The sequence below is a fragment of the Akebia trifoliata genome, chromosome 3 (assembly GCF_017979445.1).
Source record: "Akebia trifoliata isolate Shusen 1 chromosome 3, ASM1797944v1, whole genome shotgun sequence".
Taxonomy (NCBI): domain Eukaryota; kingdom Viridiplantae; phylum Streptophyta; class Magnoliopsida; order Ranunculales; family Lardizabalaceae; genus Akebia; species Akebia trifoliata.
This window is the reverse complement of record NC_141377.1, coordinates 37,915,534-37,943,128: the sequence shown is the minus strand read 5'-3', so window position 1 is coordinate 37,943,128 and position 27,595 is coordinate 37,915,534. Positions and strand designations below refer to the sequence as shown.

The 27,595-nt window shown below is 35.5% G+C and overlaps 3 protein-coding genes across 4 annotated transcripts; 1 reads left to right on the top strand and 2 right to left on the bottom strand.

Moving 5' to 3' along the window:
- Nucleotides 1–3,626: 3,626 nt before the first annotated feature.
- On the bottom strand, nucleotides 3,627–7,148 carry LOC147406765 (L-ascorbate oxidase-like). Its single transcript, XM_086434965.1, has 5 exons — nucleotides 6,599–7,148; nucleotides 5,649–5,741; nucleotides 5,094–5,306; nucleotides 4,816–5,004; nucleotides 3,627–4,700 (listed from the first exon to the last, which is right to left on the bottom strand). Exons 1-5 carry the CDS (start codon nucleotides 6,881–6,883, stop codon nucleotides 3,744–3,746), a joined length of 1,737 nt encoding a protein of 578 aa, XP_086291091.1. The 5' UTR covers nucleotides 6,884–7,148; the 3' UTR covers nucleotides 3,627–3,743.
- Nucleotides 7,149–12,229: 5,081 nt separating this feature from the next.
- On the bottom strand, nucleotides 12,230–17,550 carry LOC147406764 (MICOS complex subunit). Its single transcript, XM_086432565.1, has 4 exons — nucleotides 17,282–17,550; nucleotides 17,046–17,109; nucleotides 16,294–16,932; nucleotides 12,230–12,415 (listed from the first exon to the last, which is right to left on the bottom strand). The coding sequence occupies exons 1-4, from the start codon at nucleotides 17,293–17,295 to the stop codon at nucleotides 12,230–12,232; spliced, it is 903 nt and encodes a 300-aa protein (XP_086288691.1). The 5' UTR covers nucleotides 17,296–17,550.
- Nucleotides 17,551–20,068: 2,518 nt separating this feature from the next.
- LOC147406763 (uncharacterized) lies at nucleotides 20,069–26,945 on the top strand. Of its 2 annotated transcripts, XM_086434964.1 has the most exons (7): nucleotides 20,069–20,205; nucleotides 20,307–20,443; nucleotides 21,051–22,267; nucleotides 24,765–24,953; nucleotides 25,048–25,199; nucleotides 26,093–26,593; nucleotides 26,680–26,945. In XM_086434964.1, the coding sequence occupies exons 3-6, from the start codon at nucleotides 21,085–21,087 to the stop codon at nucleotides 26,552–26,554; spliced, it is 1,986 nt and encodes a 661-aa protein (XP_086291090.1). In that variant the 5' UTR covers nucleotides 20,069–20,205; nucleotides 20,307–20,443; nucleotides 21,051–21,084; the 3' UTR covers nucleotides 26,555–26,593; nucleotides 26,680–26,945. The 2 variants fall into 2 exon arrangements, with proteins under 2 accessions (XP_086291090.1, XP_086291088.1); XM_086434962.1 differs by having other exon boundaries at nucleotides 20,113–20,443.
- The last annotated feature ends 650 nt before the right edge of the window (nucleotides 26,946–27,595 follow it).

The following is a 27,595-nucleotide window of genomic DNA, read 5'->3' as shown; positions in this document are numbered from 1 at the left end:
TGAAGATCACTTGACATAGATCACAATGTATTTATAGTATGTTCCGGTTCAAAACTGGGCTGAGTCAATAAGAGTGGCTTGGAAGAAACCCACCTAGAAATATCAAACGATATCATCAAGGTCAATTAAAATAACATAAAGTAAAAATCTTGGATGTTTCTCTAGTGTAATTTTTTCACGGAAAATGCTGAAATGACACAAACGGAGGCACAAAGGTGACAAAAATGATGTGGTGGTGCAGACATAACCATAGATGTTATTTACTCGTATCTCACAGAAAAGCATCTATGGTAATGCATGCGACACCACATCATTTTATCACCTTTGTGTCTCCGTTTGTGTCACCCCAGCACGGCTCTTTTTTGACTAAAGTGAATCATGTATTAAGATCCAGTGTAGATGCCAGCATTCAACAAATGGTAGTTGGAAACAATGTGATACAATGCAGGTTCATTGATTTCTAGAGTAGTTGGGTCTGATAATTTAAGAGTTGGTGGGCATATAGCTCATATCATTCATAGTTGATTCATGAACCCTATGGTCGACCATCCAAACCTGGTCCACCAGCTTGCAGAAGCTTAATGAGCCTATTTATGAGACCATGTATCCTTTTGAAATTTTTATTCACTCTGAAATTTAATAATCCATCAAACAATACGTAAAACACTAGAAAACGGTAGTCTTAAAGGATGTTTGAGGCGCTCCATCAAACCAACGGTTGAGATTGGAACATATTCCCTAGCGATTCCCAAGCAAATGTGTTGACTGGAAAATATGTAGTAAACCCTAGAAAACAAGGTTTTTTTTTTTTTTTTTTTTTCTAAATTAGAAAACGAGTATTGATCTTTAGATAATATGTGTTTTTTCCTCTTATGTTTGAAAGAGTCTCAAATCTTATCTATGGTTAGAAAAGTCTTAGTTATCTTATAATGGATTCATTTTTGGTAAAATTGATATTCATGTTCAAACCCATTACCATCGGTGCCAAATATCTTGTTCGACAAAGTCTATAAATGATGATACCACAGGTTCAATGCCCGTCATCATCTAATTACCGATCTCAATAAAAATAAGTTAATAAAAGAAAACTAACAAAATGTTGAATCCTCCAAAGTATTGTCCATATGGACCTTACAAAAGGGATTTAAAATAGGAAATTTGCATGGACCAATTCATTAATTAATGATTATCGATAGTCCCACAATGTGAAAAAAGTCCAAATTTAATGGCCCTAAGCCGTTAAATTTCATAAAATTCAATGGAGCAAGGGATCGAATTGGCATCGAATTTTTCATTGTCAAATTTTTTTTCGATGAGCCGAAACTATTAAATTAATGAAGGATGGGAGAAATTCGACAACTCTTAGCAGTCAAATCTGGGAACATCAAGATTTTCGACAGTCCTTAACCATCAAAATTCAGTTTCTAAAATTCATGGGACTTTGCCCGTCAATTTTTTCTGTCGAATTTGCCAATTTTCACGTAGTGTCTTGGGTAATTTGTCTTTCAAAAAGGCCCTAGTCATACTAAGAACAATTTTTGTAAGTAGATCCTCCAAAAATAGAAAACATTGAGTTAAGATAAGAAAATAAGTTACCGCATTGAAATATCATTCACAATGTGAAAAAAGCCAAAATTTGATGGACTTGGGCTGTCAAATTTCATAAAATTCGACGGACCAAGAAGTCAAATTAGTGTCGAATTTTTCATTGTCAAATTTTTTTTTTTTCTATTGGCCGAAACTATCAAATTAATAAAGGATGGGAAAATTTTGACAGCTCTAAGCCGTCAAATCTAGGAATATCAAGAATTTCGACAGTCCAAGACCATCAAAATTCAGTTTCTAAAATTCGTGGGCCTTGGCCCGTCAATTTATTCTGTTGAATTTTCTAGTTTTCACATAGTGATTGAAGGTTCCATTCTTTTTTCCATACAAACCCCCATCTTTTTAGACGGAAAAAGTCATTTTCTATATATATATATATATAGGGAGCCGTTCGGAGTCCTTAATGTTAACGAAGGATTGTACCAAGTTTTAAAGATTATTAGATATCGTCTGATCTGACGGATAAGATTGAAAGAAGACAACTGAAAATCATTTTGCATATACAAAATTTTGAAATTAAGAGTATGTTTTATTGCACATGGAAAATAGGGTGAAAAATCAATTTCCATGGAAAATGACATTTTTCAAGTGTTTGAATGCACATGGAAATGGAAATTCATTTTCCACCCCATTCAAAAAGTCCACTAAATCATGGATTTCACTTTCCTACCCATATGGGTGGGAAAATGAAATCCACTCATATTTTCCATCCTCAATTCTTCCCTACCACCACCATTACACTAACCTCACCGTCGTCGTCGTCACCGTCGTCACCATCGCCGTCGCTGTCGGTTCGATCTCCGACCACCTTTTCTCTCTCTCTTTTCTTCTTTTTCTTCTTCTCCATCCCTCACCTCCTCTGCCACCGCCGCCATTGTCTGTCATCTCCGCCGCCGCCACCACCTTTCGTCGTCTCCGTTGCCACATCCTCCTTCCTCCCTCTTCCTCGTCATCTTATTCTTCCTCTCCCCCTCCTCTCATTTTCTTCCTCCTTCTCCTCTTCTTCTTTTTTCTCATATTTTTTTATTATTTTATCCAAGTGAAATCAAACAATGGAATTTGATTTTCCAATCCTACCTATTTTTCACAACTAATTTTCTATGGAAAGTGACTTTTCATGCAATCAAACATACCTTAAAAGTAATCTTCCGTCACAATTTGTTTTAATAACAATGCCTCTCCCATAACTCATTCGTACAGTTGAGTACGTGGCTGACATGGCAAGGGCACACAACCATATATCATCCCAATACACACAAAAAAGACGGCTTGAAAATTATTCATTTGATTTATCTGTTTGACCATAGGGAAATGGAAAAGCGCTCTCTCTCTATATATATAAGGTAGAAAATTATTTGAAGAGTGGGCAAATCAAGTAGGGCTTTCTCTGACCAGGACACGCTGGTTTTAGTAGTTTAGCTCTGCCTCTTTACTTTTTTATCAAATTCAAACACTTAATGTTTGACAAATGTTTTGGATGTTGATGGACTTGGGGTAGGTACCATGCAAGTCTACCCGTGCAAAAAACGAAAATAAAAAAGTTTGACTAATGATGAATGCAAGTGGTCTTGGTACGAGGCTGATGTGGTAAGGGTACATAATCATACATCTTTTTCTTATGTATCCCGATGAAAACGATCTATAATTTTGTATCATTGCCATGTCAGCCACATACCAAGACCGCGTGCATTCATCACGATTCAAAAGATTAATGTGATTGCGACTTGGAAAGCCCTCGGCATAATTTAAAGATTTTAAGAGCCAAAAATCACTAATGATGATCAATTTGGATCTATGGGTGAAATTCATGAGGTTGGTGGGGCCAAAAGTAGGTCATATCGAATACCCGATTAACGGGAACCCTTGATGGCATATTTGGAAGTACAAAAGAATAAACACATTGACGCATATACACAAAATGGGCCCAATTGAGTTACTTGGGCTTCCTTTGTCTATTATTGTAATAATATCAAAAAGTCAATACATACCATTCAATTTAAATTAAAAAAAAAAAAAAAAAGTGGGGGTGGAATACACCTGACGAGAAACCCACAAAAAATAAAACAATGAATTTTTTAACAGAAAACAAATATGATCCATTGGTCGACGAATGACGAGAACAATGGTTATATTAAGAACTAAGGCCTATGGAAGCCTTTGGTTTCACCACAGCCCATGATAGATGAAGGCAGCTTGCCTACCCTCTCCACCCCTTCTTCAAAAACCACTCCCATGCCCATATAGAAATGGGCTTCTATATGGCAGTGGAAGGCCCAAACACCCGGATTATCGGCCCGAAATCGTAACGCAGTCCACCCATAAGTATGAACAGCTACCGTGTTCTTCATAATTGGATCAATTAAATTGTACTTCTTGGGATCATTGATCGGATCAAACTTCCCATTCCCATGGCCCAACACCCAAAAATCGTGCCCGTGTAGATGCCATGGATGTGTCTCGCTATTATTGACCACCATTGTGTTTGCATTTTGTAGAATAATATCCACAGTAGAATTGAATTCTAATCTGTAAATTGAGTTGCTAGAAGTAGCATTTGAATTGTTATGACGCTCATAGATATCATAATTTGCCCAATCGTAATTCTCTGGAGGTGGGGTTTGATCGAATGAATGGAGAAAATTCTCCTTAAGCGCGATGAGATAGGGAGTGTGAGGAAGAACGAACGAGACATTGTTAACTGCCCAACGACGATAACCATCTATTTCATTTTGTGTGTTCAGGAGCGTAATCACTCTATCTGAAGTGAGGGGAGGTGGATGAATGTATCCTCGACGTGCCTTAATGTTGACACTTTGTGTCAAGCGATTATTGGTGTCATTCCACATAGGCCCAGTAGGTGGAGTCGTTCGAGGTGTTTTGCGAGGATGGTTTGGGTAGTAATTAAAGATGGCCAAGCCAGTAGGAGTTGTAGGTATTCGACTAACAACATTCGCAGCAGCCCAGTAATTCCTTGAAGGGTCTTGGTTCGCTGTCACTAAAACGGAGTATGTCTCGCCTGAATAAATATTTAGGTTTTTTATGACAAAGGGTTCAACGTAGTGTCCGTCAGCTTCGACAACAGTCATGTTATGTCCCTGTAACAAATCCCAAACACTTAGTATTGATTCTTGTAAACTAATTTCCCTTTAAGATGAAAGGGTTAAATTAAACATATATAAGGTGATTGATCAGGGACCATTGAAATTGTACCTCAATTTCAAAATTGAGAGCTGAGAGAGAAGTCAAGCTTGAAATCCTTAGTCGATAAGTCTTCCCCGGGATCACTGTTAGTACGTAAGGAGTGCATTCAGGGCTTGTTGCATTACAAATCCCAGATTCTAAGCTTGGAGATGTCAGAAGAGCGCAATCAAATCTTCCCCTTCCTTGTATTAAAAGTGACTGAAATATAATTTTAGACAAACAGTCAATTAATGAACCAAATTAAATAGGATTTCTATGATTATATGCAAGCAAGAAGTGTAATTTACCTGAGGCTCTCCCACCCAAGCAAAGGGTATGGAAGATAAGCCTGTTGCTTGTTCATATGTGCTTTTATGGTACCAATCATTAAGGATGATACTTCGATCGTAATCATACAAGAAAGGTTCTTTTACTCCATCAGGAACGGAGACTCGGATTGAACCATAGAGTCCAGCTTCTCGTTGCATACCATAATGTGCATGGTATAAATATGTCCCAGGCTGCATCATTAATTTCCATTCAAATCAAAAGTTAATTAAGATGCTAAAATTAAAAGAAAGAAGGTCTAATACAAGCTGAATGCAATATGTTTATGATATCTGGAGTAAGTATTTTAAATACTAAAACTCAGTGACAAATCCATCAAGTAAATCTACTCTAACCATCCGATCAATTACCCGATGCTTGAATATTTATTTGTCAATGAAAATGTTTCAACACAATTTTTTGTTTGGAATCAATTAAAGATGGCTTATTAACTGTTCAATCTTATTGATTGAATTTTGGAATGATTAAATTATTACAAAAAAAAAATTTTAACAAGGCTAATTTTACAAACTAACCCTATCCACAACAAACTTGTAAGTGAAAGTGTCTCCAGGTAAAATAGGGCATTGAGTAACTCCTTCAGTGCCATCGCTCCATGGGGTTCCAATCTGTTCGTCGTAAATCAGATAATTAATGATCAATATCACTAAGATAAAACATATATATATATATATATATATGGTCCGTTCAATGGCTAACTTTTTGGCAAAACATTTTTCAAAACATGAGTTAAAAGTTTTGGAATGGGCTGATTTTTGGTGAGGAAGATCTCTACGGTGAGGAGATCATCATCACCAAAAATCAGCCCATTCCAAAACTTCTAACCCCATCAAAAATAGTTTACAAAAATTGGACGGTCCACGATTTTTCAACTTGTAAACATGGGTTAGAAGTTTTGGAATGGGCTGATTTTTGGTGAGGATGATCTCCTCGCCGTAAGATCATCCTCACCAAAAACCAGCCCATTCCAAAACTTCTAACTCATGTTTTGCCAAAAAGTTAGCCATTGAACGCTATATATATATATAAGCAACAAACATTTTGGCAAAACATTTTTCAAAACATGGGTTAGAGGTTTTGGAATGGGCTGATTTTTAGTGAGGACGGTGAGGAGATCATCCTCACCAAAAATCAGCCCATTCCAAAGCTTCTAGCCCCAGTTTACAAGTTGAAAAATCGTGGACCGTCCATTTCTTGTAAATCATTTTTGATGGCGTTAGAAATTTTGGAATGGGCTGATTTTTGGTGATGATGATCTCCTCACCGTAGAGATCATCCTCACCAAAAATCAGCCCATTCCAAAACCTCTAACCCATGTTTTGAAAAATGTTTGTTGCTGAACATTTCCCATATATATATATATATATATATATATATATATATATATACTATACTCTCAACAATCTTATAAAAATAGAATGAAAAACAAATAAATAAATAAATAAAGAATTAATTTGGACTATACCTGTCGAATCCCATGCCAATGGATTGCGACATTCTCTGTAAGCAAACTGTTCTTAAGCTCAACAATTATTGTATCACCTTGTTGAGCTAAGATTGTTGGACCAGGGGTTCTTCCATTGATGGCTATAACCAGCTTCTTAAAGCAATCAGGAGACTTATACTCATATTTAACTTCCCATTTGTATCGGCGTATTCTACCTTCAACAGCTGGGACTGTTAAAGAAACTGAAAAACATAACAAAAGCAACCCAACCCAAACTCTTCGACATTCGAAGAGCACACCCATATCTCTATTTCTATAGCAAAGCTCTCTAAATCAAGAAATTTAATGAAGAAAATGAAATGGGTTCTCTCCAAATAATTGTTTGAAAAGAACAGATGAGAGTTTAGATTGAATGAAGATCATTTGACATAGCTCGCTATGTATTTATAGTATATGTCGGTGCAATACTGGGCCGAGTCAATAAGAGTGGCTTAGAAGAAGCCCACCATGATATATCAAACGACAAGAACAACGACAAATCAAATATAAATCTCGGGATGTTTCTTATTTACTGCAATTTCTTGACCAAAGTGGATCATGTATTAAGATCCAGTCAGCATTCAAGAAATGGTTGTTGGAAACTATGTGATACTGCTCAGATTCACTGATTTCTAAAGTGGTAGGTTTGATTATTTAAGAGTTGTTGGGCATATAGATATTTTTTTTAAATAAATAGCAGTTCAAATTGATAGGGGCATATAGATATCATACATAGTAAATTCATGACCACTATAGTCAACCATCCGAACTTGGTCCACCAACTTGTAGAAGCTTAATTAACCTATTGATGAGACTATATATCTACTTGAAATTTTAATTCATTCTGAAAATTAATAATCCACGATCAAACAATATAAAACAGTAGTCTCAAACTATGTTTGAGGGTCTCCATCAATCGAATGGTTGAGATTGGAGCCTACTCCCTAGGGATTCCCAAGAAAATGTGTTGTAAATCATAGAAAACTAATATTGATCTTTAGATAATATATATAATATACGTATTTTTCCCTCTAATGTTTGAAAGAGTCTTAAATTGTATTTATGGTTTGAAATTTAGTAAGAATATTATAATGGATTGATTCTTTGTAAAATTGATCAACACGTTCAACATGTTATGTTACCGTTGAATCATCGGACACTGCCAAATATCTTAGTCGATAAAGTCTATGGGTGACAATACCACAGATTCAATTCCTGTCATCGTCTTATAACTGATTATCTCATTAAAAATAATTTTATCAAGGAAAACAAACAAAACCGTTGAATCATCCAAAGTGTTGTCTATATGGACCTCACAAAAGGGATTACAAATAGGTAATTTGCATAAATTAATTCATTAATTAATGCTAAGTAAGAGTGTTAGATTTTAGGTCAACTATTGTATAATATGGAAGTAATCTCAAGATTATTTGGGTTATTTTAAGTTCCACCCACTTCTCCAAAAATGCCTTAAGGGCTTGTTTGGAAAGCATAGCAATGAGAGCTGGAGTCGGGATATAGCTAAAATTTGAGTATTAAGAGTTGGCAACAATGTTTGATCGTCCCACGGGACTTAGAATCATAATACGGTATGCAATACAAAATGTCGATAGATTGGGTGAAGACATTATCATTGTGGGCAAAAGGTAACAAAGTTATAACTCCCAACACTTTTAGATAGTAGTTGCAACTCCTCCAAATTGAAAATCTGAGTGGCTGTCTTCCAAACAGACCCTTAATTTTATTAACAGCAACTTTGGAATTACTTCGATTTTTATATGTATTACATTGTCAAAAGAGATCTTCCGTAGCCTATCAATAGTTACACGACCATGACAGCAACCAAAAATAGAAAACAAATTAAGTTAATATACTACAATAAGAAACCGCGTTGAAATATCAGAAATTTCGATGAAGGTTCCATTCTTTTTTCATACTAACCCCATCTTAGAATTTGAAAAGATTCCTTTTCTATAATTAAAATTAATAAAAATAAATATTTTTTTTCCAAGCATGAAAGCAAGTAAATTTTTTGAATGTTTAAATTTTAACTTACCATTGACTTTTTCGTTAATAGTTGCTCACTATTCTCTTTGTCATTGCTTCTCAGGAATTTTATACAGTGTAACGTGTAGAATCTTTCCACATAATTACATGTTGAAGTTGATCACCTAATTCGGATTTACGAAGACGGTATTTGTTTGCGCTATTTTTCAGCGTTTATTGCTGAAAAAAATTAAATTCAGCACTTTTGTCAAAATAGCGCGTTTGTTTACTCTATATTTTCAGTGCTTACTGTTGAAAATAAGTGAAGAGAATTCAGCACTATTTTGATGTTGAAAAAAAGTGCTGAAGCGGTAAGCACTTCGCTTTTTTTCAACACGGACAAGTATACTCTTTGTTTTTTTAAGCATGAACAAGTATGCCCTTATTCTTAAAAGGATATTACCTCTTATATCCCATGGATAAGTATATAAACACCCCACAAATTAATAAATTCACACCATGGCTAAATTATTTTGTCTTATATAGGTTAAAAGTTTTGGAATGAGTTGATTTTTGGTAAGGATGATCTCTACAATGAGGAGATCATCCTCACCAAAAATCAGCACATCTTGAAACTTCTAACCCTATCAAAACAAGTTCAAGAACCGTAAATCGTCACTTTTTTAAAAAAAATATATTTTTGACGAGTTAGAAGTTTCAAAATGGACTGATTTTTGGTGAGGATGATCTCTAGACCATATAAACCATCCTCACTAAAAATTTGCTCATTCCAAAAACTTTAACCCATATAAAACAAACAAAAAAAAATGGCTATAGTGTAGGTTGCTCTTATTAATGCATAGAGTGCTTTTATAATTACACATCCTTCATTTCCATCGAAATTATTCATCCAAAATTAAGTTTTTTTAAAGTTTATTTCAAATTTTGATGACTTGAATAACATTATTATTTTTAATTTGAAATTTATGGGCTTTTATAAATAGAAATTATTATTTATAAATTGAAGATTTGACTATTATTTATTATTTAAAAATAAATTATATTTTAATTTTATAAGAAATAATATATTTTATTGTGTTTGATAATAAATAAACATTTGAAACATGCAAACAATGTATAATATGATTGTAAGGGTAATAAAGACAATTTTCCAGTTTCAACAATGTGGAACAAACATGACTTAGCATCTAAACAAACAACTTTTTCAGCACTTAAATTCAGTGCTTATAAGTTTCAGCGCTTAATGCTATTCAGCACTTATTTTTTTCAGTTTAACAAACAACACCTAAGTTGTTCCATACTCGACCTAATTTTAATTTTATTTATATATCTTTAATTAAGTTCAGCTCAAGGAAGTTTCCAATTTGTCTAGTCTTTAATTTGTTTTTAGGTTTCTCATTTTTTTTCTAAATTTATTTTTATTCTTTAAAATGTAATTAGAAGTGATTAAATCAAGCTAGAATAGAATAGACAGTTAATAATGTTATAAATAGATTATGAAAATTACCTTTTTAGTATTTTATAAGATTTTTAAGTTGTTATGATTAAGTTATCTATACAAAGAAGAAGAGCTTCAATAACGAAATTCAATCAATTAAAACATATCAATTCAATTTTCTTCTATCTTGATTACTTTCTAACTCTTTACTTTATTTTCTTATAAGCAATTACTTATTTATCAATTGAATATATTGATTCACACGCTTCCACTATATCTACTTGAAATTTTAATTCATTCTGAAAATTAATAATCCACGATCAAACAATATAAAACAGTAGTCTCAAACTATGTTTGAGGGTCTCCATCAATCGAATGGTTGAGATTGGAGCATAATTTCTAGGGATACCCCAAAAAATGTGTTGTAAATCATAGAAAACTAATATTGATCTTTAGATAATATATATAATATATGTTTTTTTTCCTCTTATGTTTGAAAGAGTCTTAAATTGTATTTATGGTTTGAAATTAAATTCTTAGTAAGAATATTATAATGGATTGATTCTTTGTAAAATTGATCAACACGTTCAACATGTTACGTTACCGTTGAATCTTCGGATGCTGCCAGATATCTTAGTCGATTAAGTCTATGGGTGACAATACCACAGATTCAATTCCTGTCATCATCTTATAACTGATTATCTCAATAAAAATAATTTTATCTAGGAAAACAAACAAAACCGTTGAATCATCCAAAGTGTTGTCTATATGGACCTCACAAAAGGGATTACAAATAGGTAATTTGCATAAGCTAATTCATTAATTAATGCTAAGTAAGAGTGTTAGATTTTAGGTCAACTATTGTATAATATGGAAGCAATCTCGAGATAGAATCCATTTGGGTTATTCTAAGTTCCACCCACTACTCCGAAAATGCCTTAAGGGCTTGTTTGGAAAGCATAGTAATGAGAGCTGGAATTGGGATATAGCTAAAATTTGAGTATTAAGAGTTGGCAACAATGTTTGATCATCCCACGGAACTTAGAATCATAATACGGTATACAATACAAAATGTCGATAGATTGGGTGAGACATCATCATCATCATTGTGGGCAAAAGGTAACAAAGTAATTATAACTCCCAACACTTTTAGATAGGAGTTGCAACTCGTACAAATTGAAAATCTGAGAGGCTGTCTTCCAAACAGACCCTTAATTTTATTAACAGCAACTTTGGAATTACTTCGATTTTTATATGTATTACAATGTCAATAGAGATCTTCCGTAGCCTATCAATAGATACAAGACCATGACAGTACCCAAAAATAGAAAACAAATTAAGTTAATATACTACAATAAGAAACCGCGTTGAAATATCAGAAATTTCGATGAAGGTTCCATTCTTTTTTCATACTAACCCCATCTTTTAATTTGAAAAGATTCCTTTTCTATAATTAAAATTAATAAAAATAAATATTTTTTTAATTTTTTTTTCCAAGCACGAAAGCAAGTAAATTTTTTAAATGTTTAAATCTTAACTTGTCATTGACTTTTTCGTTAATAGCTGCTCACTATTCTCTTTGTCGTTGCTTCTCAGGAATTGTAGACAGTGTTACGTCTACAATCTTTCCACATAATTGCATGTTGAAGTTGATCACCTAATTCGGGTTGACTAAGTTGGTCCATACTCGGCCTAATTTTAATTTTATTTATATATCTTTAGTTTCAGTTCAGTTCTAAGGAAGTTTCCAATTTGTCTAGTCTTTAATTTGTTCTTGAGTTTCTCAATTTTTTTCTAAATTTATTTTTATTCTTTAAAATATAATTAGAAGTGCTTAAATCAAGCTAGAATAGAATAGACCGTTAATAATATGTTATATATAGATTATGAAAATTACTTTTTTAATATTTTATAAGATTTTTAAGTTGTTATGATTAAGTTATCTATACAAAGAGGAAGAGCTTCAATAACGAAATTCAATCAATTAAAACATATCAATTCAATTTTCTTCTATCTTAATTACTTTCTTACTCTTTGCTTTATTTTCTTATAAGCAATTACTTATTTATCAATTGAATATATTGATTCACACGCTTCCACTATACCAAGATCAATGCACTTGATAATAGAGGTGCAACTTGATCCGGTTCAAATTGAAAATCGAATCAAACCGATAGCTTTGGGGTAGTTCGGTTTGGTTTAGAACAAGTAACCTCATTTTCTTTGGAAATAGGTACAGAACCATCAGCAACCTCCCCATCTGACACTCCACGGCTTCCTTCGTCCTTCTCCTGTAGAAAATATGTGTCTAGAAGAGAACTTGGTGGTTCTGCATCCTTAGCAAGTGAATCCTGCAGAAGAATGTCAACTGAAGCTTCTTCAAACAAAACTCAAGCAAAAGAACTATGCAAAATTTCATGTTGAAAATCTTGAAGGCATTGTGGGCTCAGACCCATATCTCAGTTGGTAATTTAAATGTACACTACACATGTAATTTAAATGTAGATATATAAATACACATATTGTGAGTGATGCACATAAAGAATACATCTTTTACAGACCACCTTCATACAATGGCAGTGTGGTAGAAGGTTCATATTTATATATTTTTTCAACCATACCATCAGATTTCACATACTGCTGATTCTAGTCAGCTCATTTCACTTAAGTTATAGGATTCAAATCACTTATATTTGATAAAAATAAGAACTCGAGGTTCATTCTAATTGATCATTTGATTGAATTTTTTTATGCGGATGAAGGAACTAGAATGAACACTGCACCACCAGTAAATGCAAGAAGCTGATATTAGGAACAGCTATATTTGCTGAATTAATAAGATGGCAATTATGACCCACTTCAGAAAAGTTGAATACAGGATTATGCTTAATCTAGAAAGTGTGACTGAATGTGGCTTACTACAGAAATTAAACAACAAATCTAGTAAGTACCTCAAATAGCAACCTTGATTTGTAATTCCAATGATTTCAGAATTTACCACTGGAGAAAATGATGGATTCAATTCTGTTTGAACTGAACCAAAAACCTTTCTTTCAAATGACATAACTTATAACTGCTGAACTAAAAAAGCACTTGACTTACGGTGGTAAATGCTAGGATGGTATTTGAATTATGTCTGGTACTCACCTAACAAACTTCTCGTACAACTCAAGCTAGGATTGGACATTCTTGAAATAATACACATTGTCCTCGTGTCATAGTTCGCAAGCTAGAGGACGTCCGATTTGATCCTCTACGTAAATTCAAGGATTGACTAACCTTCTCTCCATTGCAAATCAAAAAAGTAATCACTGTCTACTAACAATTTTATATTGCAAATTAACTAAGCCACAAATACGGCGCTAAGGTTGATAAAGCTGACCATAGAACCTTGAGGGAGCCTATGCAACTACGTTAATGCACTCCCCTACAAATCAGAGGGAAAAAGACAGCACATTAGAGTGTTGTTCCCCTCCTAGAGTACTAAGGCATCTCTTTAATGCATCATGCGCTCCATGGGATTAGTTGACCAATCAAATAACTTAACTTTGGTGTGATAAAGTTTCTTAATAACTCCATTGGTAAAACCTCAAATGAAAAGCAAAACTCCTTAACACTTCACAGGGTCTTGAGGCCTTCACTAGGTCAACTACGTGGCCTCTACAATTAACACCACCAATAGCACGTGCGCTTGTTAACTCAACATGGTGCACAAGCCTCCAACTCAACCACGTGCTCCTAATTGTCAGTGATGAGGATTGTTCTCCACTTCCACTATGAATGGGAGTGGTGAGCACCTCTCTTAGACTAGCCAACAAGAAGTTCTCAGGTTATATATCACAATTTATCTTTTTTCAGGTGATTTCCTCCGTACAGGGCGATCTTGATCCATCTTCAACAACTTTTCCTCACCAGATCTACTTTTTGCAACTGCTGAACCTGCAAATGAGGCCGGTGGATGCAACTTCTTGGTTGGCTAATTATGATATTCACCAAGGAGACCCGTTATCGCCCTTTTTGTCTGTGATTGTTATGAAAGCCTTAGGAAGGATGTTGTCCAAGACGGTGATTGTGGGGGAGCTTAGTGGCTTGTCTACTAAGGTGAGTGGCCACGTGATTTCTCATCTCCAATTTGCGAATGATACCTTAATTTTTTAAGACCATTCACTGAGACAGTTGAGTTTATTAAGTGGCATTCTTGGGTGTTTTGAAGCAATCTCTGGTATTCCGGTAAATCTTCACAAAAGTAGATTGTTCACAATAGGAGAGGTTGAAGGAGTGGAGATAGCGGCAACTCTGACGGGATTTCAGTCGAGGGTCCTTCCTTCCAAGTATTTTGGGCTTCCTTTGGGGATGGGTTACACTTGTAAGGAAATCTGGGAGCCGGATCTAGAGAGGATGAAAAGGAAATTAAGTCTTTAGAAAGCCAAGCTTTTAACAAAAGGGGGGAAAATTACTCTTATCAAGAGTGCTTTGGCTAGTATTCCTATTTACACATTCTCGTTATTCTCATTGTCAAGGTATGTCGAAAAGCAATTAGATAAAATTTATCGAGATTTTATGTGGCATGGCAAGGATGGCTCGAGGAAATACCACTGGGTATGTTGGAAGAAACTTTACTTCCTAAGAAGAATGAAGGATTGGGCTTTCGTAACTTTTGTTCTATGAATTTGACTTTGTTGGGGAAGTGGCTTTGGAGATTTGGGGAGGAGGGGGAAAGTCTATGGAGGAAAGTAATTGTGGATAAGTATGGGGTGAACGAGAGTGGGTGGAAAAGTGGTCCGGCTCGAAGTGCATTGGGGTGTAGGGTGTGGAAGGGGATCCTTAGAAGACTTCCAGTATTTAAGAAAAAAGTCAAGTGTAAGGTTGGGAAGGGGAATAAGGTGAGATTTTGAGAGGATTGGTGGTGTGAGAATGGTCCTTTTAGAGACATGTTCCCGGAGCTCTTTGATTTGTCTTTGAAAAAGAATCACGTCATCTCTTGCTTGAGAAATGATTGGGAGGTGGATACTTTGGGGAGGTTAATCTTTCTGGTAGAGAGTAGCAACATGGAGCACTCCTTGGATGATAATAGATTGTGGCGAGGTACTAGGGATGGGAAGTTTACGGTGAAATCTTTGTCTGATGGTATTGCGCCGAGTTATGCAACGTCTTTTCCTCACTTATTTATTTAGGGTGGTAAGATTCCTCCTAAGATATCAGTGTTTATGTGGTTGGCGGCTTTAGAAAGACTCGCTACTATAGACTAGTTAATCAAAAGAGGCTTTATTTCTCCGAATCAGTGTTGTATGTGTAAATTACAGGAGGAAACAGTGGATCACTTACTCATGCATTGCTGAGTGGCGCACCACATTTGGTCGCACTTCTTATCTTTGTTTGGTATAGTGGGATGTTTTCCCCGATCAATCAAGTCGGCTTTGGAATCTTGGTTGGTGTGGAGAGGTTTTTTCTCGTCTTCTAAACGAATCATTTGATTCTTGGTGTTGTTTGTGATTTGCTGAGGAATTTGGAAAGATCGCAATCACTGTATTTTCGAGGGGAAAGTGTCTACGTCTAATTCTGTCAATTTTGGAGATTTTGTTCTCTTGGTGCAAACTTTATAAGGATTTTAAGGGGGTCTTCTTTGAAGATTTCATTGTGAGATGGGATAAGGTTTATTCTTTATCACAAGAGTGATTTGTTGCTCTCGCTTTGTTGCTATTTTCTTTTTTCTTGTTTCCTCTCTTTGTTTTGGGTTGGTCCCCTCGACCCCCCTCGTTGTTCTTTTCAATAAATTCATCTTTACTGATCAAAAAAAAAATATATTCAATTCATATCATGTAAGTAGTGTATAGTGAGACTTTTCTCACAGATGATTATGGTTCAAGGTTTCTTCCTGTTTCGATGGAACATTCTTTTTTTTTTTATATAAATAGTAGAACATTCTTATTTTTTATATACTCAAATGAAACATTGTAAAATTTTGAATATATAACAGTATTTCAAAATGCCATTCAAAGCATTGTAAATGTAATGTTTGATATTAAATTAACATTAAACAAATTTTGTAACTTTTGAGATTTGTTTAATCGAATAAAAAGTACTTTTACAACAGTATATGCATCAAATGCAATGTTTCAAGGTTCTTATGTTTATTTCAAAAAGTTTTAAAGCATTCTTAATGTGTATCCATATATAGACACCTATCTATAATGAATTATTCGAATAGAGAGGAATAAACAACACATACCTCTGGCATGTCCTCCGAGGTAGGATGATGAGTTGAAGTTGCTTTTGTCATGGTTTCTTGAGAAATCGGTACATTATTAACTCCCTCACTCTGCTCCATACCCGATTCTATGTCCGTGAAACCATTTCCAATTTCTTTCTTTTCAAGACTGTCTTCAGACAATATTTCTTCAGTAGTACTTCGATCGACAGATACATTACTACCATCAGTAAAACTTGGCAAGTCTTTCTGTTGGACATGTATAGTATCTGCTTCAGCTGCCAAATCCAAATTACCTTCAACCTGGACTTCACCTACCCCTTTGTTTGGATCCTCAATTTCCGGAAGGTTCGAATGAGCTTCACCATTTTTATTAAAATTATCCGTATTGGGTGTTGACCCAGTTGGCGGATCTTGATTGTTTGGGACTACTTTCTCTCCTAAAACTTTATTATTAACGACATCGAATTTAGTGGGCTCTTCCTTACCAAAAGGTTTATCTAAATAACCAGTTTGATAAGCAGCTACAACAGCTGCACCAATTGCAACACTTCCAACAACAAACTTTGCTAAATTACTCCCGGACTTGGGTGGTCCTGTAGGTGCATTTTGTTGTGGCGCAGCTGAGAATTCCTTTCTTGAATAAAGGAAATAAGGCATCTGCTTGCAGACAGAATTTGGGGGAGAAAAAAAGCATAAAAGAATAAATTAATTTTCAAAATTCAATATCAACCCATTGATGATCATTCAAAATTAAGGTGGGTTATACATGCCTGAGTTGTGACCTGCCTAGGGACCCGTCGTATGGGTCGACCTGATGAGAACTCCAAAATGCACCTAAAATTATGAAGAAATTATAGGGAAAAAAAATGAGGATTATGGAAATTGTAACCCTATGATCTGAGGATTTGAACATAAGCGTGGGATTTTTATAGCGATTGTGATTGCGATTGAGAGACATATTTGAAGATGAGAAAATAAATTAAGTAATGAAAGATAAGATTCGTACCTTCGCATCATCATCCCCGTCTTTCGGAGAATTTATTGAAATTTTACAGAGAATCTTCGATTCAGAGAGGGAGATTGAGAGGTAGAGTTTCTTAGTCACCCACCATTAAAGGGTTTCTGAGTGAAGATGGTTGGTGGGAAAAAATGAGAAATTGGGGTTTTTCGAGTGAAGACTGAAGATGGAGGGAGAGGATCGACAGTACTGTTTGCTTTAGAACTTGGAACCCATCGCGGGGTTTCTTGTTTTATGTCTTGGGGGGTTTTCTCTGGAGTGAAGTTGCAGAATTCGTCTATGGGACCCAAGTTTTTGCCACATCACCATCTCTGCTTGCTTTTTTTTTTTTTTTTTTTTTTTTTTTTTACCATCTGTGGTCATTGATGAAAATTGATCAAATCAAGTTACAATTCTGCCACGTGGGTTCTTTTTTTTTCTTTTTTTTACCCTTTTTTTTTTTAGTTCACCGACTTTCAAATGGGCTTGGCTTGAGTAAGGGTGTCAATTGGGCCACCTAGCCCGGCCCATCTATTTAGCCCGGTTGATATTAATATTGAGTGGCAATGATAGGAGGACTCAATAATTTTGAGTCCGTCAAATCTGGGATGCATTAGCATCAACTAGTTGTATCCAGTCTGCTATTATATCTTATAGAAATATTTATATTATATTTAATTATATAAATATATTTTTAATAAATAAAAGTAAAATGCATTATATAATTATGATTTAACTCTCATTTATAACAAAACACAATTTTTATTTTTATTTTTATTTTTGATAACCGGGTGGTTATCCCTATAGAAAGCGGACCGGCCTGTGTATGGGCTTTGCCCAATCCATAGACCATGGTCTTGTCCAAGGACGAGGCACATGCAACGCCTGCACAACAAAACCTGATAAGACATTAATCTTAAATTCAATTGGATAATCTTTAGACACATAAAAATTATTAAAAAAATTGTAGTTTCATTAAGAATACTAAATTTAATCATTTTATTTGGCCTGAACCTGACTTAAGACAAGCCAATTAGAGTAGAGTTAGTGTAATTACATGATTTTCAAGTTCGAAGATCACCGCTACGTAGATTTGAAGTTGCTATCATTCTTTTTTAGAAAAGAGTGTAAATGGATACCTAGAGTGTATTTTTAAAAATTTGATGTTTATAGTGACTCTCGTACGAATTCAACGTGTTAGTCTACCTAAGATCTAGGTAAGGGTTCAATTAAAGAGGGGGGAAGTGTTAGGCATCTCTCTCTCTCTCTACATCTAAAGGTGGTAACCTTAAAATATATAGGCATTTTTAGAATAAATAAATAAAAGAAAGTTGGAAAATACGATTTATACTCCCCTAAACATAGGGAGACATTATTTTCGGTCTAAGTCACAAGAATTACCCTATTAAGATAGATAATCTCAACCGTAACTTTACCTTAAAGTCAAACAATTTTTAAAGATTTAAGGTTTTGATGGTTATGGACTTATTCTTATGAAAGAAGCAGTATAATGCTTTTAAATAAAAACCTAATCTAATTCACCTTGAAATCTTGATTTATTATTTCCTTCGTTCTTTCTTCTTCTTAGGTCTTTAGTAGAATTATGTGTATCATTTTTTTTAGAGAGAGAGGGTGTGTGAGTAGAAGAATTAGTAGGAATTTTGTACAAGATTTTTGAATAAGGAGGAGCTTGATAACATGAGGAATTCTGTAAGGGAGATTGGGGTTTTATAAGTTTTGAGGATTACTATTAGAGTTATAAATGTCGATAGTAGAAAGTTATGACAGGATATTATGGACATGGTGTTTGCCATTTTAATGTTGGGGAGTGGTAATTTGGTAAAAGAGGGTGGATGGGTTGCTTTTGACCTAAATACATGGATAAAATCCAATTAGGTTGGTTAGACAACCCATTCATAGGTTCAATGTTGATTAATATTGAGAGGAGTGGGTGTTAGGTTGAAAGAATAGTTATGTGTGGGAATAAGTATTTTGATTTTGGGAGGATGAGTTTGGTGGTGACACGTGTCCAATGATATAGGATGAATAGATTAAGTGAGTTAATTAAATAGAAAGAGTGTGAGGATGACTTGTAATAGATATTTGATGATGTTGGGTGATGATGAGATTGGTAAAATGATTTTGGGAGGTTAATTGTAGTAGTGACAAGTGTCAACCTTGATGCTCATATATTATGTGGACCTTGATTAGTTAAGATCTCGAATATGGATACAAACATAAGCTTGGGCTTGAGTAAGGGTTTATTTTCGGAGTGGACTTTTACACGGTCGACTTAGGATTTTGTTGTAGTTTAAGTTAGGTTGAAATTAACTTAAGGGATGAGTTGGGATTGGCTTATGTTAGGGTTAGCTTGGAAATTAATTGAATGGGAGAACCTTGGCGCTGGATTAGATTATGTTGAGGTATCCTTGGTGGACTTGCAATGGGTTTAAGATTTAAAAGTGGATTTAGGGTTAGAAGAATGAGGATTTGAGAAGATGATGAGGGTTTGAAACCTTATTGTGGATCCATTGGATTTTTACCTTTTTAGAGATCTTAGGCCTTTGAAAACTTGGGCCTCGAGTCTTGTTTATGGCTGACATTTTTGAATAAAACACATTTGGACCCATTTTTGAGTGGGAGCCGTTCAAATTGGGGTGTCTACAATTAGTACTTAATTGATTTAGTCATAATAGAGATATAGGATTGGTGCAGTAAGAGTCCGCTTTTTTAAGGTCAGATTTGGACTCAACCAAGCCCGGCCTGAACCTGCCCATTGACAGCCCTAGCTTGCGCGTGTTACCAAACACCCTAAGTATAAAACTTCGGTTTAAAGTTAAACCGAGGATGTTATTGGGTGTATTTGCGATTGTGAATTTGTGAGGGTGAAATCCCCATTGATCCCAATCGAAGAGCTCTTCTTTTCTCACCTTGTGAGCGTTTCCTCTTCTAACTGGCTCTGTTTTTCCCTTCTTTGTTTCTGTTGTTTTTGTCTGTTTTTCGTTTTTTTTTCTTTTTTCTTTTATTGTTTCAGGGAAGAAAACGAGAACGAAACGATAAAGGTCTTACGTCTCTCATTTCTTTCTAAGGAAGTTTCGATCTTCAAGCTTCTGATGCCAATAGAACTTTTAATTCGCTCACTCCATCTCTCACAGCGATTTCGTTGAATAGGTTTGGTTCGTTTATGTATGTTGGTGTGTGTACTCGGAACTGTGGATTAGGGTTTTTTTGTTCACGGTTTTGGAATCTTAATTCGGGTTTTGGAAGTTTAGTCTGGTTGTGAGATCTTGGTTTAGTTTGTTTTACCTAAATTTCTTTCTGGGTTTTTCTTGAACGGTTGATTTGCTCATGAAATTTCCATTTTTTTTCTAATTCATTGTGTTTGGGTTCTTCTCCTTAGCCACATTTGTTCTTGCATTTGCGTTATCTTGTTCATCAATTTTGGGTTTTCTTTAGTTGTTATAAACCTGTTCGGATCACCATTTCTCAAGAATCAAGATAAACTCTTTCAGAAACATGCCCTTTAAGAATCTTTCTTTGTCGTGAAAATGGTGATCCAATGTAGCCCCTTTTCTTTTTTCTTGTTGTTTGGATTTATCATCTTGGAACAATCTTCTATGGAATGTCCTTCTTGGGTTTGATATGTTTGCTTAATTGGTTGAACTTTTTTTTTCATGCACTTCAGATGTTTTCACTTCAATTTAGATGGTCTTTTACTCAAGAAATGTGATTCTTTCCTTGTTTTGTTTGTTCATGTTAAGTCTATTTTCATGTTTAGGGATTTGAAGACAAGTGTGGGTTGAATAGGGAAAATGTCTACACAATATCCAGTACTCGATAACCGACCAATTGATCAATGGAGGGTGATCGAGTTAAAGGAGGAGCTTAAGAAACGGAAACTTACAACCAAGGGGTTGAAGGAAGATTTGATAAAACGGTTGGATGAAGCAATTTGCAATGAGAAGGATTCTGAAAAGGAGGAAGTAGAAGAAGAAGCAATTCACAATAAGAAGGATTCTGCCATAGAAGAAACTGGTAACAGTTTTGGTTGTGATACTGAAGTTAAATGTGAAGATGTTGAGACGAAGCCAATCGAGACTCAAATTGTTGAAGATAATAGGGTGAATGGTGAAAATAAAACCCAAAATTTGGATGATGATGTGGCTGTGGTTGACGTTGATGATAGTCTCATGAAAGTTCAGGATGGAGAATCAATGGTTAGCATTGATTCTATTGGGGTTGACAAGGATCCGGAGCCAGAAGTCCTTGCAGATTCTGTTGATACCAATATCACAGACAACAAGAGTGTGGTTATCCAGGTAGCATCCAGCGGTCAAGAGTCACAGAACGATGAAACTGAGGTAAGGAAAGACGACCTAAAGCCTATCCACGAGGACCATTTGCTCAATATGCCCAATCCAAATGATCAGGTATCTGATGTAAGCCCTGTTTTAGGGTTTCAAGTAAAGTCTGATTCTATTTCTACTGGTTCTGTGACAATTAATGAAAAAAATGAACTAAAGGATAATTTAAATGCTAATAATTTCCATATAGAACTAGATGTTGTTGAGCCGGAGATGGTGCAACCATCGCCCAATCACCTTCCTCACAATGGTGGACATCCATTGGATGATCAAGATCCATGTGAGAACCAGGGAACTATTGAAGAGATAGATGACCCAAATGCTACAAATGTGGACCCTAGCAAAATAAATGATAGAGCAGATGGGGAATTTTCAGAAAAATTAATTTTAGACCGAAGTCCAGGGGATGATTCTATGGAGGAGGATGTAATGGAGAGTAAGCACATTGAATCAAAAAATAACATTGAGGAAGTGGAAGATAGTAGCGAGCCAACTGATATGCCTATTGTAAAAGTGGGAAGTCCTGCAGTGCCCACTGATGCTAGGAGTGGTTTCTCTTCTGAAAAGAAGGATATTCCTGCTGAAAACAAGAGTTGTCTTGCGGTTCCAATCGAGAAACGAAAACTCGAAGGTAAGCTATTCAATGGTTTGGGCTTATTTGCCTCTTCTGCTAGTTCCTTTGAATTTTTATTTTGCAAAGAACATGCCTACCTTTTGTTTATATGGTTTGTTGATTATATTATAAAATACCAGTTTTTAACCTACAACTTACTGATTTTGTAAATCAATTAGTTACATTAGTTATTGGCACAACTTTTTGCAATTCTTGGGATCAATAATGTCAAAGTCCCCCATTGGTAAAGGCTGGAGTTTTGACGATCTTGTCTTTAGTTGGAAGAATTATCTCTTGACTTGTAATTTTCTGTTTTTGGTGTAATGAATTTCCCTCTCAAGCACCCTTTCCCCTCTGTTTCTCTTTAGGAGCTTAACATGTATACCAATATGAGATGCACTAGTTGCATGGTAGGTGGATCAGATCGAAAGCAGAACTCTTCAACATACTGTCGGTTTTGAACTTATTTACCTTGCATGTGATGTGCTCGTCGTTGCATGTAACAAATAAAACTTTTATCCTTCATGAGTTGGTTTTACATTTTAGCTAGGGGGAGTGGTATCCATGAAATGAACTGCTATACTCCCAACATCTTCTCATGAGTGTGGGGTTGTGTTTGCATGCAATATATTTGATTATTGATGCTTTGTGAACTAAAGGTGCTCAGAGTTGGTCCTTAAACTCTTCCAACAATGGTTCCTTGGGCTTTAAGTTGTAATTTGTGCAATTGGAATTGGAGCTTAGCACATTCATGCATCTTGTTCCTGTTTGACCAAGTCATCTGCCTGAATTCATAGATTCAGACTATCACATTGATAATTCATGATAGGTGTCTTGATAAATTGCAAGAGCATTAGTGTCATAAATTCTGCATTCATATATTGCATCTCCACATTTCTTGGATCTTCTAAGATAGGCTAATATTGTATTGAAACATGTGTAGTTCATTGTGCTACTTAAACATAACTAGCAGCTATGCTACACAAATACTTCAAATGGGTGACGTATTCATTTCATGTGCATATTGGGTACTACCATTTTAAAGGTAGATGCCATATAGGCACCGTAAAACATGTCTTTGCCGTATCTGGACCATATCTGGTATTTTGATTAATTGCCTATCTAGAACCACGACTTTATAATAACAGGAATGACACCCACTCTCAAGATAAAAGTTTATCCAGTTGATAAGCTTAATATTGTAATTTCTGAATGCATTTCTTTGTTTATGCTTTATGTAAGAAAAACTTGTAAATTCATTTAGCTAATGGTCTATCGTTCAGTGTCCACAACTTATTCCCAACCAAAACTTGATGGTGAAGCAAGCAATGGCCTTCCAACATGTAAATCTCAATTGTATTGCATCACTTCCATCTGTTTAGTGTTGTGATGGATGTCTCCATAGGGCATAGGCTAACAAAACTGGCTAGGTTTTAGATACTGGGTTGCTTAAACTATAACAAGTTAAGCGATTGCCAAGTTTTTCGTTTTTTGCCAGTCACCTTGGTTGCTACCTGGTTTCCTGATTTCTTTCTTGGACCTAGGTACCTCATGATTTGGGTTTGAAACATTCCTATGGCTTCATAAACTCATTTTATTCCTTGGATAAGAGAAACAGAATATCAAATCCCACTATATCAATAAATTATCTTTTTTCCTTAATAGAATTGCTTCTTGTGTAGGTAACATGCCAATTCGTTTGGTTAATTAAGACATCTTTCATTTATTTACTGGTGTGTGCACTTGTATTAGCCCTTACCCCGCAAAATTTTAAAGATGTGCTATGGTATGTTTGTGGTGCACCAAGCTCAATATGTCAATTTTTGATACCTTTATTCACACATTTATAATCACTCAATCAACATTATATTTATGGGTTTATGGGTTTCGATTGATGAATTGGTGGGCTGTCATGACCCTTAGCACTCGAGAGTTTGCCTAATTATATGGTGGATATTCTCGGTACGCAGATGATGTTTGGTGCACATTAGACATTTATCATAGTCTCTTTCAAGAAATGTTGGTCGCCGCTACATAATGAAATGTGATGGACGGTTTATCATTGCATTGTTATGCTTAGTCACCAAATTCTGCTACTTATTGAAAAAAGTGATGATTAAATTGTTAAGGTTTAATACATTGTTTGGTTGGTGTAAGTAATAAGCTGGTCTGTGGTGTTGTCACTTTACAGACTTTACCCAACTCACCAAGGTGGTACTTTATAGGCAGTACTAGTAGTATATGATTGTCAACATTTAATGCTAGAGCCTGATAATTTAAGAGGGCTTTTATTGCCACATGAACTTTTACTAATGCCACCCCAAGATGTGTTAATTCTTTGGTGATTTGCATATGAATTGGGGTGGCGTTAGAAAAAGTTGGTGTGGCAATAGATTCTCTCTAATGTGTTTTACAAGTATTGTGATACACTTTCGGGATATGAATGCATCCTTGTCTCCCACATAGAACTCATTTAATCGCATGGCCTTTTGTATTTAATGATCTGTTTGCACAGATCAAGAAGTGGAACCTCCGAAGAGGCGTAGGTGGAATTCAGAAACCCTCAAAGTTCCTCAACTGCAAACCTCTAATCTCTCACTTTCCACAACACCCAAGGATGCATTTCTGTCTGCTATTCCCAAACGCAACTTTACTAGATCTGACTCAGCACTTAGTGGTGGAGATGAATCAACGGACCGTGTTGGTAAGAGATCATGGTTTTGGTGTTCAAATTTTGCAAACATGCCACGGATTGTATTTTGTATCTAAGCAGGGATTTGTTTGTCGTTCCTTGGCAGTTCCACCATCACTGAAACCTCCAACTAATTCTCTTAAGATTGATCGCTTCCTGCGTCCATTTACTCTGAAAGCAGTACAGGATCTTCTTGCTAAAACTGGTACCGTTTGCAATTTCTGGATGGACCACATCAAGACCCACTGCTATGTCATGGTATGTCCTTCTGGTTTCTTTTCCCTTCTCTCCTCTGTTGCAACCTTGTTGGATTACACTCACGAAGCAGAAAAATCTTGACTTGGGGAACCAAATAGGAAGCAAGTTATTCATTCACAGAGATAAATGATTAGTCAGCGATGGACCATACCATGACCACAACTGTCTGACATGTTGGCTTATTAGTCAAGAGAGTTGCTATTGGCACCCCAATTTTTTAACTTATTACACCTCAATTTCTTAAATTATTATTGCACCCCAATTAAAGATTAAAACTCACTCTTCAAAGATTACAAAGGTTTGGCTCGAGTTATAATCTCAACATTACAAAATATTATAACACTCGTTCAAACAATTTCGGTAGTTGTTTACAATTATGATTTGGCTCATCTAAAATCCTAAAAACAAAAAATAGAAATTTAGCAACCAAAAAAAAAAGAAGAGAGAGAGACAAAGAGCTTCTATTGGCACCCCAACCCAACTTTTACTTATTCTCAACTGTGTAATTATTTTCTTTATTTTTAATTGGGGTGAAATAAGTAAAAGTTTGGGTGCCAGAGCACCTCTCTTATTCAATATTTGTCATAATTGTATTTGCTTGAGTTATGACACTATGAGATACGCAGTGGGGCTGTCAAACGGACTGTCGGCCTAATCCCTTCCTCCTACATCTGGGGCATATGTCTTCCTTCATGGTGGCCAATGAGGGGAGGTTTTTCTAGTATTTGTAATGTTTCAGGTTTGCTTCTGTTATAGACAAGTTCCAAGTGTATTGGACTTATTCTAGTTAATAAAGACATACTAATGGATGCTTCTTTTGATGTTAGTTTTCTAGCTTAATTTTAATTTAATGAAAGCTTTAATATTTGATCAATACTATCTTGTTTGTTTAGTACTCATCGGTTGAAGAAGCCATAGAGACAAGAAATGCTCTGTACAACCTGCAATGGCCTCCAAATGGAGGACGACTCCTGATTGCTGATTTTGTAGATGGAAAAGAAGTGAAAATGCGGGCTGAAGCTCCTCCACAATCTCCAGCAGTGCCCATCAGCAAAACCACGGTTGCACCTCCGGCCCCATCTCAATCCCAACGTTCCCCGCACCAACACACCCCAAGGCAGCAGTTACCACCCCCACCTCCACTCCCACCACCACCACCAATTTTGGACCCACTCGTAACAAGGGAACGGGTTTCTCTTCCACCCCCACCTCCACTCCCCAAGGCACTGGACCCACCTATTGTCACCCTTGATGATCTATTCAGGAAAACAAAAACCACCCCTCGTATTTACTATCTTCCATTGTCTGAAGAAAAGGTCACATTGAAGCTTGCTGTGCAGGGTAAAAACAAGTAGTAGTAGTAGTCATAGGGATCCGAGTGTGCTATATCCCAGGTGCGTTGGATTCTTGTATGGTGGTGGAATTGTGGTATGTATGGTAAGAAGCTAATACGATATGATGGTATCTTGTATCTTTTCAGGTCTGGAGGTTTTCCTTGTAAGCAGGAGATGACCCAGGCAAGCTTGCGCAGAGAACAGATCAGGGTCTCTCGTTTATCTGGGTATTTTTGGGATGGTATGAGATGAGACTTTTCTAAAATTGTAACAAGAGACACTTTAATTGTGCCTATAAAAAAAAAAGCACTGTAATTGTTGACCTTAGACCTTTTATCTGTTGAGAGGATGTAGTATGGATTGACTTGTAGTGAACTATTAATAATTATTAGGTAATATTTTATGGTTTAAACCTCCAAGCTTGATAGGGTTTTGATGAGAGGGCCTTGTTATCGGTAATCGACAAGAGATCCTGATTTATTAATGCCTGCCTTTGTTAAACCTCCTGGGGATGACAAATCATTGTAACCAAAGCTATGTCATCAGTTTGAGAAATCGTTGTCCTGAGATGAGATGATTCGGCAATTGGGAAAGGTCTTAATCATCCATTAATTGGATTTTTTTTATATATAAGGTTGTTCATTTTGTTATAATTTAAATATTTATTATTATTATTATTTTTTAAGTTTTATCTAAACATCTATAAATTCATCGCATCTTAAAATAAGAAAATATATAATTATTTATCTCTATATCCTCCCATGGATGTATATATATATATATATATATGTTAATGGTACTGTCAAGAGATTTGGTCAATTTGGTACCAGTCCCGTAAGAATTGGACAGGACTAGAACTGATCCAATTCTCTTATTGGATCTGATCAGGCCTTATATAGATGAGATGTTGTGTACGTATGTATTGCATCTCAAGTGTTTGGTGGGTTTGTACTGGATCTCTATGTTTGGGTTTAAATCTGATTTAAAAATGGTCAGGATCTGTAGACTCGTGAAACGTGAACTCATATGTTCACGCACAATCCCGAACATGTATATGTGAGA

Coding starts and splice junctions, on each gene's coding strand:
- LOC147406764 (XM_086432565.1), bottom strand. Junction 16,933..17,045: donor CTAGGCAGGTCACAACTCAG/GCATGTATAACC, acceptor GTCTGCAAGCAG/ATGCCTTATTTCCTTTATTC. Junction 12,416..16,293: donor CCTCGGAGGACATGCCAGAG/GTATGTGTTGTT, acceptor ATTCTTCTGCAG/GATTCACTTGCTAAGGATGC.
- LOC147406765 (XM_086434965.1), bottom strand. CDS start 6,883: ATGGGTGTGCTCTTCGAATGTCGAAGAGTTTGGGTTGGGTTGCTTTTG. Junction 5,005..5,093: donor CTTGGGTGGGAGAGCCTCAG/GTAAATTACACT, acceptor ATTATATTTCAG/TCACTTTTAATACAAGGAAG. Junction 4,701..4,815: donor CTCTCAATTTTGAAATTGAG/GTACAATTTCAA, acceptor GATTTGTTACAG/GGACATAACATGACTGTTGT.
- LOC147406763 (XM_086434964.1), top strand. CDS start 21,085: ATGTCTACACAATATCCAGTACTCGATAACCGACCAATTGATCAATGG. Junction 24,954..25,047: donor TGAATCAACGGACCGTGTTG/GTAAGAGATCAT, acceptor GTTCCTTGGCAG/TTCCACCATCACTGAAACCT. Junction 25,200..26,092: donor AGACCCACTGCTATGTCATG/GTATGTCCTTCT, acceptor TTGTTTGTTTAG/TACTCATCGGTTGAAGAAGC.